At 46.5% G+C, this 21,574-nt stretch overlaps 1 protein-coding gene across 1 annotated transcript in view; it reads right to left on the bottom strand.

Moving 5' to 3' along the window:
* Positions 1-9,783: 9,783 nt before the first annotated feature.
* The window catches only part of si:dkey-206d17.12 (uncharacterized protein LOC563108 homolog), a 15,018-nt gene continuing 3,227 nt past the window's right edge, over positions 9,784-21,574 (bottom strand). The window contains exons 3-6 of the mRNA XM_042011327.1: positions 16,621-16,760; positions 12,100-12,334; positions 11,893-11,993; positions 9,784-11,059 (exon numbers count right to left, since the gene is read on the bottom strand). Of these exons, the coding sequence (XP_041867261.1) occupies positions 10,176-11,059; positions 11,893-11,993; positions 12,100-12,334; positions 16,621-16,760 (1,360 nt within the window). The 3' untranslated portion in view covers positions 9,784-10,175. The remainder of the gene's footprint in view (positions 11,060-11,892; positions 11,994-12,099; positions 12,335-16,620; positions 16,761-21,574) is intronic.

The raw sequence follows: 21,574 nt of genomic DNA, 5'->3' as shown, positions 1-21,574 counted from the left end.
AACCTGGACCTGCATCAGAACCAGGACCAGAATCAAAACCGGAGGCTCCATCAGAACCTGGACCTGCATCAGAACCACCAACAGAATCAAAACCTGAGGCTCCACCAGAACCTGGGCCTGAACCTGCATCAGAACCACCAACAGAATCAAAACCGGAGGCTCCACCAGAACCTGGACCTGAACCTGCATCAGAACCAGAACCAGAATCAAAACCGGAGGCTCCATCCGATCCTGGACCTGAACCTACATCAGAACCACCAACAGAATCAAAACCGGAGGCTCCACCAGAACCTGGACCTGAACCTGCATCAGTACCAGAACCAGAATCAAAACCTAAGGCTCCACCAGAACCTGGAGCTGGATCAGAACCAGGACCAGAATCAAAACCTGAGACTCCATCAGAACCTGGGCCTGAACCTGCATCAGAACCACCAACAGAAATAAAACCGGAGGCTCCACCAGAACCTGGACCTGAACCTGCATCAGAACCACCAACAGAATCAAAACCGGAGGCTCCACCAGAACCTGGACCTAAACCTGCATCAGAACCACCAACAGAATCAAAACCAGAGGCTCCACCTGGACCTGAACCTGCATCAGAACCAGGACCAGAATCAAAACCTGAGGCTCCACCAGAACCTGGAGCTGGATCAGAACCAGGACCAGAATCAAAACCTGAGGCTCCACCAGAACCTGGAGCTGGATCAGAACCAGGACCAGAATCAAAACCTGAGGCTCCACCAGAACCTGGGCCTGAACCTGCATCACAACCAGAACCAGAATCAAAACCGGAGGCTCCATTAGAACCTGGACCTGAACCTGCATTAGAATCAGAATCAAAACCGGAGGCTCCATCAGAACCTGGGCCTGAACCTGCATCAGAACCAGGACCAGAATCAAAACCGGAGGCTCCATCAGAACCTGGGCCTGAACCTGCATCACAGCCAGAACCAGAATCAAAACCGGAGGCTCCATCAGAACCTGGACCTGAACCTGCATCAGAATCAGAATCAAAACCGGAGGCTCCACCAGAACCTGGGCCTGAACCTGCATCAGAACCACCAACAGAATCAAAACCGGAGGCTCCACCAGAACCTGGGCCTGAACCTGCATCAGAACCACCAACAGAATCAAAACCGGAGGCTCCACCAGAACCTGGACCTGAACCTGCATCAGTACCAGGACCAGAATCAAAACCTAAGGCTCCACCAGAACCTGGAGCTGGATCAGAACCAGGACCAGAATCAAAAACTGAGACTCCACCAGAACCTGGGCCTGAACCTGCATCAGAACCACCAACAGAATCAAAACCGGAGGCTCCACCAGAACCTGGGCCTGAACCTGCATCAGAACCACCAACAGAATCAAAACCGGAGGCTCCACCACAACCTGGGCCTGAACCTGCATCAGAACCACCAACAGCATTAAAACCGGAGGCTCCACCAGAACCTGGACCTGAACCTGCATCAGAACCACCAACAGAATCAAAACCGGAGGCTCCATCAGAACCTGGACCTGCATCAGAACCAGGACCAGAATCAAAACCTGAGGCTCCACCAGAACCTGGACCTGAACCTGCATCAGAACCACCAACAGAATCAAAACCTGAGGCTCCACCAGAACCTGGGCCTGAACCTGCATCAGAACCACCAACAGAATTAAAACCGGAGGCTCCACCAGAACCTGGACCTGAACCTGCATCAGAACCACCAACAGAATCAAAACCGGAGGCTCCACCAGAACCTGGGCCTGAACCTGCATCAGAACCAGGACCAGAATCAAAACCGGAGGCTCCACCAGAACCTGGACCTGAACCTGCATCAGAACCACCAACAGAATCAAAACCGGAGGCTCCACCAGAACCTGGACCTGCATCAGAACCAGGACCAGAATCAAAACCGGAGGCTCCACCAGAACCTGGACCTGAACCTGCATCAGAACCACCAACAGAATCAAAACCGGAGGCTCCACCAGAACCTGGACCTGCATCAGAACCAGGACCAGAATCAAAACCGGAGGCTCCACCTGAACCTGGGCCTGAACCTGCATCAGAACCAGGACCAGAATCAAAACCGGAGGCCCCACCAGAACCTGGACCTGAACCTGCATCAGAACCACCAACAGAATCAAAACCGGAGGCTCCACCAGAACCTGGGCCTGAACCTGCATCAGAACCACCAACAGAATCAAAACCGGAGGCTCCACCAGAACCTGGACCTGGACCTGCATCAGAACCACCAACAGAATCAAAACCGGAGGCTCCACCAGAACCTGGGCCTGAACCTGCATCAGAACCACCAACAGAATCAATACCGGAGGCTCCACCAGAACCTGGCCCTGAACCTGCATCAGAACCAGAACCAGAATCAAAACCGGAGGCTCCACCAGAACCTGGACCTGAACCTGCATCAGAACCAACAACAGAATCAAAACCAGAGGCTCCACCTGGACCTGAACCTGCATCAGAACCAGGACCAGAATCAAAATCTAAGGCTCCACCAGAACCTGGAGCTGGATCAGAACCAGGACCAGAATCAAAACCTGAGGCTCCACCAGAACCTGGGCCTGAACCTGCATTAGAATCAGAATCAAAACCGGAGGCTCCATCAGAACCTGGACCTGAACCTGCATCAGAATCAGAATCAAAACCGCAGGCTCCACCACAACCTGGGCCTGAACCTGCATCAGAACCACCAACAGAATTAAAACCGGAGGCTCCACCAGAACCTGGACCTGAACCTGCATCAGAACCACCAACAGAATCAAAACCGGAGGCTCCACCAGAACCTGGACCTAAACCTGCATCAGAACCACCAACAGAATCAAAACCAGAGGCTCCACCTGGACCTGAACCTGCATCAGAACCAGGACCAGAATCAAAACCTGAGGCTCCACCAGAACCTGGAGCTGGATCAGAACCAGGACCAGAATCAAAACCTGAGGCTCCACCAGAACCTGGAGCTGGATCAGAACCAGGACCAGAATCAAAACCTGAGGCTCCACCAGAACCTGGGCCTGAACGTGCATCACAACCAGAACCAGAATCAAAACCAGAGGCTCCATCAGAACCTGGACCTGAACTTGCATTAGAATCAGAATCAAAACCGGAGGCTCCATCAGAACCTGGACCTGAACCTGCATTAGAATCAGAATCAAAACCGGAGGCTCCATCAGAACCTGGGCCTGAACCTGCATCAGAACCAGGACCAGAATCAAAACCGGAGGCTCCATCAGAACCTGGGCCTGAACCTGCATCACAGCCAGAACCAGAATCAAAACCGGAGGCTCCATCAGAACCTGGACCTGAACCTGCATCAGAATCAGAATCAGAATCAAAACCGGAGGCTCCATCAGAACCTGGGCCTGAACCTGCATCAGAACCACCACCAGAATCAAAACCGGAGGCTCCATCAGAACCTGGACCTGAACCTGCATCAGAACCACCAACAGAATCAAAACCGGAGGCTCCACCAGAACCTGGACCTGAACCTGCATCAGAACCAGAATCAAAACCGGAGGCTCCATCAGGTCCTGGAGCTGAACCTGCATCTGAACCAGAATCAAAACCGGAGGCTCCATCCGATCCTGGACCTGAACCTACATCAGAACCACCAACAGGATCAAAACCTGAGGCTCCACCAGAACCTGGACCTGAACCAGCATCACAACCAGGACCAGAATCAAAACCTGAGGCTCCACCAGAACCTGGAGCTGGATCAGAACCAGGACCAGAATCAAAACCTGAGGCTCCACCAGAACCTGGGCCTGAACTTGCATCACAACCAGAATCAGAATCAAAACCGGAGGCTCCATCAGAACCTGGGCCTGAACCTGCATCAGAACCACCAACAGAATCAATACCGGAGGCTCCACCAGAACCTGGCCCTGAACCTGCATCAGAACCAGAACCAGAATCAAAACCGGAGGCTCCACCAGAACCTGGACCTGAACCTGCATCAGAACCAACAACAGAATCAAAACCAGAGGCTCCACCTGGACCTGAACCTGCATCAGAACCAGGACCAGAATCAAAATCTAAGGCTCCACCAGAACCTGGAGCTGGATCAGAACCAGGACCAGAATCAAAACCTGAGGCTCCACCAGAACCTGGGCCTGAACCTGCATTAGAATCAGAATCAAAACCGGAGGCTCCATCAGAACCTGGACCTGAACCTGCATCAGAATCAGAATCAAAACCGCAGGCTCCACCACAACCTGGGCCTGAACCTGCATCAGAACCACCAACAGAATTAAAACCGGAGGCTCCACCAGAACCTGGACCTGAACCTGCATCAGAACCACCAACAGAATCAAAACCGGAGGCTCCACCAGAACCTGGACCTAAACCTGCATCAGAACCACCAACAGAATCAAAACCAGAGGCTCCACCTGGACCTGAACCTGCATCAGAACCAGGACCAGAATCAAAACCTGAGGCTCCACCAGAACCTGGAGCTGGATCAGAACCAGGACCAGAATCAAAACCTGAGGCTCCACCAGAACCTGGGCCTGAACGTGCATCACAACCAGAACCAGAATCAAAACCGGAGGCTCCATCAGAACCTGGACCTGAACTTGCATTAGAATCAGAATCAAAACCGGAGGCTCCATCAGAACCTGGACCTGAACCTGCATTAGAATCAGAATCAAAACCGGAGGCTCCATCAGAACCTGGGCCTGAACCTGCATCAGAACCAGGACCAGAATCAAAACCGGAGGCTCCATCAGAACCTGGGCCTGAACCTGCATCACAGCCAGAACCAGAATCAAAACCGGAGGCTCCATCAGAACCTGGACCTGAACCTGCATCAGAATCAGAATCAGAATCAAAACCGGAGGCTCCATCAGAACCTGGGCCTGAACCTGCATCAGAACCACCACCAGAATCAAAACCGGAGGCTCCATCAGAACCTGGACCTGAACCTGCATCAGAACCACCAACAGAATCAAAACCGGAGGCTCCACCAGAACCTGGACCTGAACCTGCATCAGAACCAGAATCAAAACCGGAGGCTCCATCAGATCCTGGAGCTGAACCTGCATCAGAACCAGAATCAAAACCGGAGGCTCCATCCGATCCTGGACCTGAACCTACATCAGAACCACCAACAGGATCAAAACCTGAGGCTCCACCAGAACCTGGACCTGAACCAGCATCACAACCAGGACCAGAATCAAAACCTGAGGCTCCACCAGAACCTGGAGCTGGATCAGAACCAGGACCAGAATCAAAACCTGAGGCTCCACCAGAACCTGGGCCTGAACGTGCATCACAACCAGAACCAGAATCAAAACCGGAGGCTCCACCAGAACCTGGACCTGAACTTGCATCACAACCAGAATCAGAATCAAAACCGGAGGCTCCATCAGAACCTGGACCTGAACTTGCATTAGAATCAGAATCAAAACCGGAGGCTCCATCAGAACCTGGACCTGAACCTGCATTAGAATCAGAATCAAAACCGGAGGCTCCATCAGAACCTGGACCTGAACCTGCATCACAGCCAGAACCAGAATCAAAACCGGAGGCTCCATCAGAACCTGGACCTGAACCTGCATCAGAATCAGAATCAGAATCAAAACCGGAGGCTCCACCAGAACCTGGGCCTGAACCTGCATCAGAACCACCACCAGAATCAAAACCGGAGGCTCCATCAGAACCTGGACCTGAACCTGCATCAGAACCACCAACAGAATCAAAACCGGAGGCTCCACCAGAACCTGGACCTGAACCTGCATCAGAACCAGAATCAAAACCGGAGGCTCCATCAGATCCTGGAGCTGAACCTACATCAGAACCACCAACAGGATCAAAACCTGAGGCTCCACCAGAACCTGGACCTGAACCAGCATCACAACCAGGACCAGAATCAAAACCGGAGGCTCCATCAGAACCTGGACCTGCATCAGAACCAGGACCAGAATCAAAACCGGAGGCTCCACCTGAACCTGGGCCTGAACCTGCATCAGAACCAGGACCAGAATCAAAACCGGAGGCTCCATCAGAACCTGGACCTGAACCTGCATCAGAACCACCAACAGAATCAAAACCGGAGGCTCCACCAGAACCTGGGCCTGCACCAGCATCAGAACCAGGACCAGAATCAAAACCGGAGGCTCCACCTGGACCTGAACCTGAACCTGCATCAGAACCACCAACAGAATTAAAACCGGAGGCTCCACCAAAACCTGGACCTGAACCTGCATCAGAACCACCAACAGAATCAAAACCGGAGGCTCCATCAGAACCTGGACCTGCATCAGAACCACCAACAGAATCAAAACCGGAGGCTCCACCAGAACCTGGACCTGCATCAGAACCAGGACCAGAATCAAAACCGGAGGCTCCACCTGAACCTGGGCCTGAACCTGCATCAGAACCAGGACCAGAATCAAAACCAGAGGTTCCATCAGAACCTGGATCTGAACCTGCATCAGAACCAGGACCAGAATCAAAACCGGAGGCTCCACCAGAACCTGGGCCTGAACCTGCATCAGAACCACCAACAGAATCAACACCTGAGGCTCCACCAGAACCTGGATCTGAACCTGCATCAGAACCACCACCAGAATCAAAACCGGAGGCTCCATCAGAACCTGGACCTGAACCTGCATCAGAACCAGGACCAGAATCAAAACCGGAGGCTCCATCAGAACCTGGACCTGAACCTGCATCAGAATCAGAATCAAAACCGGAGGCTCCAACAGAACCTGGGCCTGAACCTGCATCAGAACCAGGACCAGAATCAAAACCGGAGGCTCCACCTGGACCTGAACCTGCATCAGAACCAGGACCAGAATCAAAACCAGAGGCTCCACCTGGACCCGAACCTGCATCAGAACCAGGACCAGAATCAAAACCTGAGGCTCCACCAGAACCTGGAGCTGAACCTGCATCAGAACCACCAACAGAATCAAAACCGGAGGCTCCACCAGAACCTGGACCTGCATCAGAACCAGGACCAGAATCAAAACCAGAGGCTCCACCTGAACCTGGGCCTGAACCCGCATCAGAACCAGAACCAGAATCAAAACCAGAGGCTCCACCAGAACCTGGACCTGCATCAGAACCAGGACCAGAATCAAAACCAGAGGTTCCATCAGAACCTGGATCTGAACCTGCATCAGAACCAGGACCAGAATCAAAACCAGAGGCTCCACCAGAACCTGGGCCTGAACCTGCATCAGAACCACCAACAGAATCAAAACCGGAGGCTCCACCTGAACCTGGACCTGAACCAGCTTCACAGCCAGGACCAGAATCAAAACCGGAGGCTCCACCAGAACCTGGACCTGAACCAGCTTCACAGCCAGGACCAGAATCAAAACCGGTCACTCCACCAGAACCTGGACCTGAACCTGCATCAGAACCAGAAACTCAAGCAGAACCTGTATTTTCATCAGAAGAATCTAGAATAAAACCAGAATCTGAGCAAAAGCCTGCACCAGAAACACAACCAAAGTTTGCATCAGAACCAAAACCAGTTCCTGGAACCGGAACAGATGATGGACCACACCCTGCGGTGCAGTCGGAACAGAACCCTGCTGTTCTTCCTGAAACCCTTTCAAAGCCTGAGCATGAACCAGAACCTCCATGGCAAAAGAAAAACTGTCGCAGAGGAAACTAAAACAAGTCCAATGAAACCCAGGAAAGCAAAATGTGGAATGATGGAGCTAAAATAAAAAATGTAATCAATTATTTAGTCATTTAATTTATCCTGTATCATCCTAACTGGAACTGGGTCAACACAGAGCCCCCAATTTACTGTCACTCAATCAGAGACAATAGTTAAATAAATAAGCGTAAAAACCACACACACACACACGAAAGTGTGATGGAATAAAAGGCCCTTTTAATTTTATATATGAGACAATTTCCATTTTTATTTAGGATAATTTATTCATCAAAATTTTTAATTGGCCACTTTCATTAATGACCAATTTACCTTAGAACTCCAGTTGCCTTGAGATGCTTGAGAGCGTGCTAATCATTAGCCTCTCCAATGCTAACAATCCAGTCAGTGACTAGCTTAGAGAAGCTAGTTGTAGTGTCATTTAAATCAGAGAGCAGTGTGTTAAAAATGTGGGGATTAAGAGTTTGAATAAAAAGTAAATATAGTGTTTTTCGTTTTGGATGGCCCTGTGAAGTTCTGTACCTCTTCCTTCCCATTAACCCAGAGGGAAATGCAGACCTCCACAGATGTCCACGGAGCGGCGCTTTGTAACGCCATTTTAAGCTCCAAACAAGGAGCCGTTCCTGCTTTGTTTTGCAGGTTGCACGGGCAGTAGGGTTGTCTCGATTCTAAAATTTCAAGCTCGATGCGATACTATAGAGGGGGAAAAATTTAAATTACTTTCTAATCAAAGTCAGAACACCACAAAAATTAAACAATACAACAAAATATATTAATATATGACAATAACTGTAAAAAATAAATTCATTATTTAAAGCTCTATTAGTTCACGCAGAGAAACAGTCTTCGTACAGTCTCCGTGTTCTCAGACAAAAAATACAAAACTTACAAAAAGTTTGTGTACTTATTTACATAAATATAATTTTCTTCACAATACGGGAGGTGACGGACCTTTTCAACCAATCAAAGGATTGCAGCGTAAGCTCCACCCTTTAAGGTGGAATTGGTTAGCTTGGTACCCCAACAGAAGGATCCCAAAAAATAGGATGGTTGGATATTAGGGAACCTTACCCAGTTTTTGTGTGTGGAAATGGCATAAAAGTGCATCCTGACCCGGCCCGCACTCGTTGGTGGAAACGGAGCTTCAGTTCATACTTCATGATAAGCTTCATTTGTGACGGGGATTACTTCAGGGGGTGTCCGTCTCTTTATGTGCAGTGAACAGGTGAGCCGGTTATTCATACTTGAGAAGCTTTGTCCGTGGCAGGATGAGTTGTGCACGGGTGGTGTCTGTCTTTAAATGGCATGTGTTGTAAACATGTTTGTACTTTCTCATCACATCGATCAGCTGTTCATTAAAACTATCCGTTCAACCTCGCATCAGCGGAAGTGACAACTTTCCACTTTACGCTTTTCTGCATTAACCACGCCCACCTCATATGTCCAACCAATCACATAATAGTTTTCAGAGCCCCACATGAAGAAAGTTCTGCTCAGCTGATGTGTCAAGAACACGGTGCAAGAACTCCCAAACCAGGACCACAAGAACGAATTGAGGTCATTTTATTCTAATGGCCTCAAGAACAAGAAGGAAGTTCTTCCTTTCTTCTTGTTCTTGTATGTAACAGGTTTATGTCTATCGGCTGGCCTGGGAACGTCTCGGGATCCTCTAGGATGAGCTGGACAAAGTGGCCGGGCAGAAGGAATTCTGGGCTACCCTTCTTAGGCTGCTGCCCCCTCGATCCGAACCCAGATAACTGAGGATGGATGGACGGACATGCAAAAACCAGGTCTAATGTATGGCCACGTTCCTGTTGATAAACTGAATAAGAGGAAAATAATCCACTAAATCTAAAAAGTCCTGGTTATACTTCGTAGGACGTAACCTGCACAGAGCAGCGGTGGTGAGTGAGTCAACATGGCCGGCTAGCACAGCTACTTACAGACAACGTTAGATTTGAAGACGACTTTAAACCACCTCCATGACAAAGACAAATCATGATTTCTCTTTATCTCATCAGTAAGCTTTGGTACAGGAGCATAGTGTGAACAGAATAAGTCAGACAGGTGACGTTCCGGCTGGACCCGAGGATCTCCAGTAAGGCAGCCTCAACCAGAACCAAACCTCACATTGTTAAATAAACCACCCTGACACTCTAAATCAGGCGCTGCTTTGGTTGTATTGTTGGCCAGCTCGCAGTGAAAACATAAAAACGGTGCCAATATGACAGACAGGAACAGAACATTCAGAATTCATCTCAGTATAAACCAAGCGTTCCTTTTATTATGTTCACCTCAGCGACCAAACAGACTGGTGTTTTGAAGCTCGTGGCTGCTTCAGCTTCAAGTCGGACATTCGACCCATGAAAGGACATTAAAATGCTTTTACAGTTTTAACTAAAGACACAATTTGCATCAACACGCTGCCTCTTCACAGCTCAATGAGGCACAGCTTATAGCACAGTGGATACCACGATACAGAAAACCATACACCGGTTTGTTTTCAGTCCCTGCCAGACCAGGGCTCAGGCCGGTCTGGACTCATCTAAGGGACAGGTTTTGACCCTGCAGCATGAGGATCTTGGCCACCAGCATCTGTGGGTCCAGCTGCTCAGGAAACATATCCATGGCCGTGTCCACTAGTTGGGCACTGAAGATGGCGAGGAGCTTCTTCCGGACGACTTCTCGTTCCTCACTCGTCGGTCCTGGTGGATGGTCTTGGTGCGCGAAGTCTTTCGGCAGGCTGCGGGCCACCAGAGGATGGGGGATGAATGGGTTGGACCAGTGTGGCTGCTGCTGGGTGGGGCGGACTCTGTGGTTCTGGAAGTCTGCCGGCTGGCTGTATGCAGGCCTGCTGACCGGGTACAGAGAGCCGGGGTACCGAGGCAGACCATAGGGGCTGAAGTCTGGGTGGAAAGATGGTGTACAGCCCAGAGAGGGAGGGCCTTGTGAGCAGCAGCTGCAGGATGAAGCTCTCGAAGGGCAGTAGTGCTGTTGGATGCTCCTGTACGACGGGCCATACAGCTGATCGCAGAGACTCTGTCCAGCCTCCAGTGGCTGACTGTCTATAGAGCCCAAACCAGAGTCCAGCTGCTCCTGGGAGCCACCATGCCGCTTCGAGGCGTGATCAGAGTGCTGGCCGGCCTTTTTCGGGGTCCTTTTACTGGAGCGACGAGTCCCCTTCACCTGAGCCACATGTTTGTTGTTCTCCATCGAGCTGCTCTCATGTAACAGAGTCAGTTTCTTAGCCAAGTCGTTGGCCAGCATGAGTCCCGGCGCCGGACCACCGCCAGTAGAAGCTTGTTTCTGAGAGGTGGGCGGGTGATGGACGCTCTGACGAAGTTCGCCGGCCAGAGCACGGTTCGACTGTTTGGCTCGCTCAGGATGATGGAATTTACATTTGATCCCATAAGTGCATTTCTTCCCTGGAAGACAAACACAGCACCGTCACATGATTTGGTTTGTTCCTTCTCTCTAACCCTCACGTGTTGCTTCAACTAATCTGTTACATCAAAATCAGATAACTGGAAGTAACCAGATTACTGTAAAAATTAGATCTGACGTATCTACATCCATGTCTGGAAAGTGATATTCCAAAAATCCTGGTCTACTTTTTCCAGTCAAATATAGGATTTATTCTGGACTATGAACGTAGCGCTACAACTTCCTGTTCTTTTCAAAACATCCGGTCTTTGTTGAACACGGCAGTGCCTGCAATCTTAGCGTTAGCTGCTAATGTGAGAGCTAGTAAGGTTCTCCATAAACTACATGTGAATGTTTTATTTAATTTTACTCCGACTTCCTTGTTTTTCTTTCATGTTCTGCTCATGTGAAGATGTCACCTCTGTCTTTTTAATGGAAGTGATGCAGGTTTTCGCACATGCTCAGATGTGAAAGACTAAATCAATTAGCAATACGGGTCTACATGCAGGAAGCCATCAGAGTATTGGGGAGAAATGTAGGTGAGTTAATCTGATTTCTCATAATAAAGCATAATAAGATCATGCTATCTACATGACCACTTTATCTCATAACTCCACTTATCAGATTTTTGGTGTGCATTTAAATGCGCTGTCCCACTCTATACACAGAAATAACTCAATTTCTGTGTATTTTCTTCATGATAACAGTGACATCATTAAATCGCTGTCCTGATAGTGTCAGCTAATAGAAATGCTTTTAACTGTGTTTATGTTTGTATAAGATGGTAAAACTGATGTCAGACAGCAGCATTGGTGTCTTACAGAGGCTCCCTCACCATAAGGACACAGCTGTTTCCTCTGAGTCTTTGGAAACTTTTGCAGGAAGTTCTCCAATGTTGGTCCGTGGCGGCCGAGAGGATCGTCAGGAGGCATAAACCTGAAATCCCAACACTTATCTGAGAAAATGCCCTTCAAACATCTACCTAATCAGTTAATTGCTCCATTCATCCAGGATGGGGACGGACCAGGAAGGGAGAACTCACTTGTTACTGACGAAGGAGTACATGAGTAGCCTCTCGTCGATGAAGCGCTTCCACTCCGGCTTCTCTCCCTGCAGGTCCCGGTACATATCGTTGGACACGATGATGCCGTCGGACTCGAAGGCGTGCTTGACGATGAAGCAGTCGTCGTTACAGACGACACGTTTACCAGCGACGCGCCGAGACGGCGTGAACACCAGGATCTTCCTCCTCTCCAGGTCTCGCAGGATGTGCTGATCTGTGCAGCAAAGATGCAGAAACCTTATGATGGATTCTCAGTCATGTTTCTGGCCCATACTGCAATAATCTTGCCAGCACACCACCCGGGACACCCTGAACTGTACTGGTTTCAGCTGATGCAGGAGATGCAGGTCCGGGCCAGAACCAGTGGGCGGAGCCCCAATTTGTACCCCCCACCCCCCCTCATACTATATCTTTCTACAACTTGAATAACTGGAACTGGACTTGGCGTTGTTGCAGTGCTCATCTATCTCACGTCTTCCTCCACTAGGCCAGCCTTTCTCTCTTGTTCAACATGTGGGTTCATTTCATTTTATGTTTGGATGATCACCCCAAAAATGTGCTAAAAATAACCCAAGAAAAGTAAACTGATTTTTTTTATGATGTTTAAAATAAAATTGAAATAATTTCAACTGTATGTATATAATAAAAATATATTATTTTCTATTTATAATAAATAAAATTAGATAATACACACACACACACACACACACACACACACACACACATACATACACATATTAGGGCTGTCAAATGATTAAATTTTTAACCATATTAATCATAGCTTCCATATTAATCATGATTAATCACCATTTGTGAGTTTTTATATGTCTGAAGGTTTCCCATTTGTACTGTATTGTATCATCAGAAAGAACCAATGCTTACAAATATTTACTGTTAACCGACTTTCTCTTGGGCAGGGTGCAAGATACTGACAGGCAAAGAATACATGGAATGCCATAACCAAGTAGCCGGCATCGTGTCCAGAAACATCTGCTGAATATGGACTGGAGACCTCTAGGTCGCACTGAGAAACCCCTTCCAAGGTGGAGGATGAGAGGGCTAAGATCCTGTGGGACTTCCAGATACAGACCGACAACACGGTAGAGGCCAACCAACGGGACACTGTGATCATGGACAAGCAGCAAAGGAAAGCCGTAGTGATGGTTGTAACATCCCCACAGATGGAAGTATCAGGAAAAGGGAACACGAGAACCTGGAGAAATACCAAGGACTCAAGGAAGAACTGGAGAAAGCCTGGAAGGTGAAGGCAACAGTAGTACCAGTGGTCATTGGAGCACTGGGGACCGTGTCCCCCACACTGGAGAAGTGGCTCCACCAGATACCTGAAGAACCATCAGACGTCTCCATCCTAGAGAGCAGTTCTAGGAACAGCTAAGATGCTGGAGGACCCTCAAGCTCCCAGGACTCTGGTAGAGAACCCGAGCTGGAGATGAGCAGCGAGCCTACCCAGGGCACATGGGAGGGGGGATGAGGGAAGAGTTTTTATATATATATATAAATAAAATGACCCAACAAAATCAAAAACTGACCCATTGCCAGCTGGGTGATGCTTGATTGTCGTCACTGTTTTCTTCGATGACAGTAAACATGGTTTTCAGTCATCTGTGGAGCCACTCAGGCGGCCCTGGAAGAAAATATATTCTCTAGGATGTAAAGAAGCATTTCAGAGAAGCAGAGTGTCATGTTTTCTGTTTAATATGATAAAAAAACTGTGATGGAAAGATTTCTTTCATTAGCAGATAAAAGCTGCTAGTTGTTCACAGCAGAGCCTGAAGTCAGAACAGTGACTACAGCTGCAACAGAGTCACGTCTTAGTTCGGATTTTCCAGAAAGCCCCGGTTTAATCTTAACCTGGGTCTTTCCCAGCACTGACCTGGTTAGATATTAACTACATCCTGCAACAAAACACTTTATCTGCACAGCAAATCTGTTCATCTACAAAAATACGAAGAGTCAGCAGCCCACATATTTGTGCTGCCAACCATCAGAAAACCCCACATTTCATTCTGCATCATTTATGAAGCAGACTTACAGATACAGCTTTTTCTGTTAGAGGTTGGAAAGACTCAACCTGTGAGGCTGTTTCCCTCCTCAGAGGTCATTCAGACAACCAAATTATGATTTACGAGGCCGGTTTTAACCTTCTTACAACACTGCTTCAGAAAAACAGTCCCAGACAAAATGAAGCCAAGAAACTAGTTTTGTCTTGTCAGCTTCGTCTCATTAGTTGATCTACATCTGCTCCAGGCGGAAACAAGTAGGGACGGAATAATGAGGAAAAATGAACCAAACACCGTGCTCTGATATGGCAGAGTTGAGGCTGGTTTTCCACCTGCTAGATAGCAATAGTTGTTTGGGATATCAGCTTGTTGTGGTTTGTGGGCTTTGTCTGAAAACTGGAAGAAAGTGGCTCCACTCAGTCGTCTATTTCATTTCATTCATTTATTATTTTACTGTTTGACCTTCAGCTGGAGACCATGAATAAAACTTTTCTCTCTGATGAATCATCAGAGTCGCTCCCGACTTCACGCGAGTCGGGACAACAACTCTCTTTACTTGCAAGTAATTCTTTATTCAATACTTCTCCTGTAAATAAACCTTATATACTTTTACTCATTCCAGACTCTTGGTAATTTTTCTACAACACAGGACCACCTCAAGAAGGCGCCAGCCCCTGACGAGCCGGTTGATTTTGACTGTCCTGACGGGTCTGGCCACTGTTGGACCTTCTGGATTCTCCTTTAATATTTTAGAAGGATTTGTTTTGAATGGAGTAACTTTTGGTCAAACCAACTTTTGCCTCCTCTTGGTGTCGCAGCGTTCTCCACTCGATCTTTTTAAACCTGTGGTTGTTTTTAATTCAAAGTTGGAGTGACCCAGTCAGAAAGGGTCACTAGTTCCAACAGAGTCCATGTCTGCTTCACTGCTGCTGGGTAAAGTAAACCCTGAAGCTAGCTGCAGCTTCACCCAGGAGTAAACAATAACCCCCGCTGCGGATGGCAGAACGGGGCGGGGCTGGATATGGGCGAGGTCGGACATGCAGTGGGTGTGAACTAAATGAAAAATAACCATCTGCTGGACAAATGCAAGAACCACATAGAATCTTTAATTTAAGATTACTCACAATGGAAAAAATATACTTCCTTTAAACTGTCCTTCCATTTATCAATAGTTCCAGACAGCGCATGGTGTCTACAGAGAAACAGAACCAGACAGAAAAACGGCGTTTATAAGGACTAGAGAAAGATTGTGTGGCTGACTGATAGCAGCTAGCAGCACAGCTTAGCTGGAAATTATTGCTGACATGGATAAAAAACCTGCTGGCAGCAGACATTGTGGTCATACTGAAAACTGTGCGGCAAACACGACAGAAACACTTTTTACTTAAAACATTTTAGGAGGGATGTTCAGAGACACAGAGAGTCCATGTTACGTATATTTATATGACCATAGCTCGCTCCGATCCACTTTCCACGATTCCGCTCCGCTTACGACCAAGATGCTGCATAAACGCAGACGAGGAAGGAAAAAATGATCCCATGGAAACGGTTTGAAGGCGGAGTCGGACATCCGACCCCGCCCCGTTCCACACCCAGGACCCGCTCGGAGGAATCGCTCTCCTCTGACCCCGATGGCAGCGGAAAATTTACCAGCTGTTTCTGTTGGAGTTTTCACCCACAGTGGAGGCAACGGACCAGAGCAGCACGGTTACTAAACCCTCAGAAAAAGACCAGACGGGAAGGCGAGGAAAATAACCGGTTGTGTTGTTGCTCCTGTGGGCGTGGTGTTTAGCTCACGGACCTTAAAACAAGCCCCGCCTCCCTCACCCACATTCTCCTCTAGTGGCTGGACAATAAAGGACACTAGAGCCCACACAAGGTTAAATATAGAATTAAAACAGCTGTTTATGGAACACACACAATATACGAATAACATCTCATACACGTTTTACTATTTCCATTTGGAGATAAAGTCTTTTTAAATTTTATTATTGATGACGTCACGATGATGTCATGGCTAATTGACGAATTAGACTTGGACTTCTCATCCTGTCATAAGCGAAAGAAAACTAGACACCAAAGAAACAAACGAGGATTTACTGAATGCTAGCGACTTCTTTAACCCCTTAGCATCAATACATAAAATCTAATACAGGAAAAGAATCAATTAAAAACATAAACATAAAAAATAATAAATAAAATAAATGAGTTACTTAAAATAAAACAAAACAAACAAAATAACATAACAGACCAGAGGTGGTTTGTAGCACATCTGTAATAAAAGGAGTGACGGGGTTTAGAACCAGATCTAATAAACAGACTCCAGCTCAGATATTTAACCCCAGATTATGAGAACGTGGCAGTTTTCCTTTAAAACAATGTGAAGTAAGAGGGTGAATCTTTCCAGCTGCCTGTCCTCAGCCTCAGGTCAGCTCCGTGTGTTACAACCTTTAACCCAGCTGGAGTCCCGCCCTCGTACCTGTGATGGGAACATCTGGTCGGGGCTGCTCCTTCCTCCACAGCGGGACAAACACGGTGACGTCGGTGTGTCCTCGGTCCAGGAAGAAGTTGACAGCCAACTGGATTCCTAAACAGGAGAAAACTTCCTTGTTCCCGTGGCTGAAAGAGGGATAAGAAGCAGGAACAAGGTGAGGAATTACAGCAGTCCCAGTTCAGGATGAACTATTACCAGATCCTGCAGTATCACACATCTCTATGGAGTAGTACCAGCAGAAACCATGGGGGCAGTATTGAGCAGTGTAGCTGAAGTGCAGGCCGCGAAAGGAACAAAGAAAAAGATAAACCTGGAATGCATTTAATGGCAGCACAGACCACCGCCGTCACGGCGCCGCCTCTTTTTAAGTCTCCCTCTGAGGACGAACATCATCATGACCTCCCCTGTCACCATGTTTGTTATTGGCTAAGAGCAGAGACGTACGAGCTGCGTACGCGAACGTGCACGTCAGCGTTCTGCATCGTCTGTGAATTTACTCGCAGCAGCAGGACGCAGCCAAAACGCTCAATACTGGAGGTCACCACTAGGGGCAGTATGCAGCACTGGGACTCTGAAGTAGTGAGGAGGCCAGTCTGCTGGTCACGTTGTATTTCTGAAGCATTTTCGTAAATAGTTTACCAATCTGTTGCCAACTTTTAAGGTACGAGTGTTTGTCACGATGCAACTGGGAGGAAAAATCATGAAGACGCCAGTAAAAACAAACAAGGTCCGAGAGGCGCCGTTGTGTTTACCACTCACCTCGTATTCGTATTTACGTTAACATCACAACTTGACACGTACATGTTGCTGGCAGCAGGCACATCCAGCCCTAAAACTGATGTTGACACTTTGAGGTGAGCTCTGAATTCTGTTCTACCCTCCGGTGGATGACTCGACCCTGTAAAGTAGTGCTTTTCAGTCCAGGTCCCCAGGACCCTCTCACCTGCATGTTTTAGGGGGACGTCTGTGTTTTTATGTGAACAGACAAGAAGAAAGTTCTGGCTTCTCACGGAGTATGTAACCGCCTTAAGTTCATGCTGGAGCAGAAATAAGCTGCTTAAAGGAAACAAACTGCTCTAAAAGAAAATGCTCTGATTTGCATACTCAACAGACACTCGTCAACATGCCTGAACTTGCTTGCTGGGCTGGAAATGCAAACCACAGAGGGGTGTGTGCACGCTGCTCACACACACACACGAAGTGCATTCTCCATCCTGTTTGTCTTAAATGTGAGCGTACATGTCCAGGTATGAGGTGGAGAATGTGCTGAACAGCTGCACCAGTTGGGTATCCTGATGTTATTAATATTAATGTATTTATTTATTTTTTCTACTCATGTCAGTGTTTCTGCTTTTTTCTTATCATCTCAGGGAAGATAAGCAGTGTAACCCAAACATAATAATCCTTCCTGATCTTTGTAATAAATGAGCATAAACTGATGCACACGTTAATCTGAGAAAATTAAACTAAAAACTGGAAGCAACAAACAGCTCCAGTTAAAACATGAAAGACTCGTTGAGTCTCCCGTTGCTCCGTGTTACAGGCATCTCTGCTGCGGGTGGATTTATGTTGCTGCTGATTCAACACGTCACGATTTTATCAGAGTTCAAGAGCGAAGCAAACAGTTTTTACTCTTATCAGTTTCTGCTTCATGAAACCAAACTACCCTGCAGCTACTCTAACCTGAAACCAAACTCATCACATCTTCATCGTCAAAAAGAGAACTGAATATCTGATCTTGTCAGAATAATTTGTGACTAAGAAGCAGCATGTTTAATTTTTTTTTATTTTAACCCTTAAACCTCCAGCAGATCTCCCAGAGGTCCACCTCCTCCACCAGGAGCTGTGGTGTGTGTCTCTGTGGGGTAAATGTGATGGATATTTAACCCTTTAGCTGATCTACGGAAGTTTTCCAGCATTTCTATCCCGTCCAGGAGGTTTACAATCCAGCCACTAAATGTAGTTTTATTCAGAGACTCTATCTGGTAAATCCACAATGATCCATGATAACAGCATTATTTATCACATTTCACCATAAAAACATCACCATCACTACTATGTTGCTAAGAGACCTCTATTTAGACCTGGACATGATGATGAAGCCACTTCCTGTCAGACTTTCCACCAATCAGAGAGCTTAGATTGACGTTAACGTCCAATCAGGAGCAGCCAAAGATCAACCAGTGAGCAGAAAGTTCTATGTGTGTGTGAAAAGAAGAAAAATAATGCTCCTCTATGGCTGGAATAAAGCCAAGAAGACGTTTCTGATGCACGGTGGCGCCACAAAGCAGCTGAGCTGGAGTTGGTTTAGTGAGGATAGCAGGTAAATAGTAGCAGGAATAACTGGAAATGAGGAAAAAGTGGAAACATGGAAATAGTTTCTGTTGTGTGTTTGTTTCAATAACAATATTTTTTCTCCTGAAAGACTTGAGAGAACGATGAGATGAGAAAAGGTTTGGTCACTGTTGGTCTGTGTGTTATTTCTACAAAGTTCTGTTAGTAATAAATTCTGCTTTCTTCTTCTGGTCGACCTTTATGCTGCTACATCTATTCATACATTCATTTTACATCATTTTACCTCCCAGTCTGACAGCTGCTACACACTGGTTTATACTGGGATTAAAAGCTGCTACAGACTGGTTTATACTGGGATTAAAAGCTGCTACACACTGGTTTATACTGGGATTAAAAGCTGCTACACACTGGTTTATACTGGGATTAAAAGCTGCTACACACTGGTTTATACTGGGATTAAAAGCTGCTACACACTGGTTTATACTGAGATTAAAAGCTGCTACAGACTGGTTTATACTGGGATTAAAAGCTGCTACACACTGGTTTATACTGGGATTAAAAGCTGCTACACACTGGTTTATACTGGGATTAAAAGCTGCTACACACTGGTTTATACTGGGATTAAAAGCTGCTACACACTGGTTTATACTGGGATTAAAAGCTGCTACACACTGGTTTATACTGGGATTAAAAGCTTTTACAGACTGGTTTATACTGGGATTAAAAGCTGCTACACACTGGTTTATACTGGGATTAAAAGCTGCTACACACTGGTTTATACTGGGATTAAAAGCTGCTACACACTGGTTTATACTGGGATTAAAAGCTTTTACAGACTGGTTTATACTGGGATTAAAAGCTGCTACAGACTGGTTTATACTGGGATTAAAAGCTGCTACAGACTGGTTTATACTGGGATTAAAAGCTGTTACAGACTGGTTTATACTGGGATTAAAAGCTGCTACACACTGGTTTATACTGGGATTAAAAGCTGCTACACACTGGTTTATACTGGGATTAAAAGCTGCTACACACTGGTTTATACTGGGATTAAAAGCTTTTACAGACTGGTTTATACTGGGATTAAAAGCTGCTACACACTGGTTTATACTGGGATTAAAAGATGCTACAGACTGGTTTATACTGGGATTAAAAGCTGCTACACACTGGTTTATACTGGGATTAAAAGCTGCTACAGACTGGTTTATACTGGGATTAAAAGCTTTTACAGACTGGTTTATACTGGGATTAAAAGCTGCTACACACTGGTTTATACTGGGATTAAAAGCTGCTACAGACTGGTTTATACTGGGATTAAAAGCTGCTACACACTGGTTTATACTGGGATTAAAAGCTGCTACACACTGGTTTATACTGGGATTAAAAGCTGCTACACACTGGTTTATACTGGGATTAAAAGATGCTACAGACTGGTTTATACTGGGATTAAAAGCTGCTACAGACTGGTTTATACTGGGATTAAAAGCTGCTACAGACTGGTTTATACTGGGATTAAAAGCTGCTACAGACTGGTTTATACTGGGATTAAAAGCTGCTACAGACTGGTTTATACTGGGATTAAAAGCTGCTACAGACTGGTTTATACTGGGATTAAAAGCTGCTACACACTGGTTTATACTGGGATTAAAAGCTTTTACAGACTGGTTTATACTGGGATTAAAAGCTGTTACAGACTGGTTTATACTGGGATTAAAAGCTGCTACACACTGGTTTATACTGGGATTAAAAACTGCTACAGACTGGTTTATACTGGGATTAAAAGCTGCTACACACTGGTTTATACTGGGATTAAAAGCTTTTACACACTGGTTTATACTGGGATTAAAAGCTGCTACACACTGGTTTATACTGGGATTAAAAGATGCTACAGACTGGTTTATACTGGGATTAAAAGCTGCTACACACTGGTTTATACTGGGATTAAAAGCTGCTACAGACTGGTTTATACTGGGATTAAAAGCTTTTACAGACTGGTTTATACTGGGATTAAAAGCTGCTACACACTGGTTTATACTGGGATTAAAAGCTGCTACAGACTGGTTTATACTGGGATTAAAAGCTGCTACACACTGGTTTATACTGGGATTAAAAGCTGCTACACACTGGTTTATACTGGGATTAAAAGCTGCTACACACTGGTTTATACTGGGATTAAAAGCTTTTACAGACTGGTTTATACTGGGATTAAAAGCTGCTACACACTGGTTTATACTGGGATTAAAAGATGCTACAGACTGGTTTATACTGGGATTAAAAGCTGCTACAGACTGGTTTATACTGGGATTAAAAGCTGCTACAGACTGGTTTATACTGGGATTAAAAGCTGCTACAGACTGGTTTATACTGGGATTAAAAGCTGCTACAGACTGGTTTATACTGGGATTAAAAGCTGCTACAGACTGGTTTATACTGGGATTAAAAGCTGCTACAGACTGGTTTATACTGGGATTAAAAGCTGCTACAGACTGGTTTATACTGGGATTAAAAGCTGCTACAGACTGGTTTATACTGGGATTAAAAGCTGCTACAGACTGGTTTATACTGGGATTAAAAGCTGCTACAGACTGGTTTATACTGGGATTAAAAGCTGCTACAGACTGGTTTATACTGGGATTAAAAGCTG

Source organism: Melanotaenia boesemani, chromosome 17 (genome assembly GCF_017639745.1).
Source record: "Melanotaenia boesemani isolate fMelBoe1 chromosome 17, fMelBoe1.pri, whole genome shotgun sequence".
NCBI lineage: Eukaryota > Metazoa > Chordata > Actinopteri > Atheriniformes > Melanotaeniidae > Melanotaenia > Melanotaenia boesemani.
This window is presented reverse-complemented; position numbering and strand designations above follow the sequence as displayed.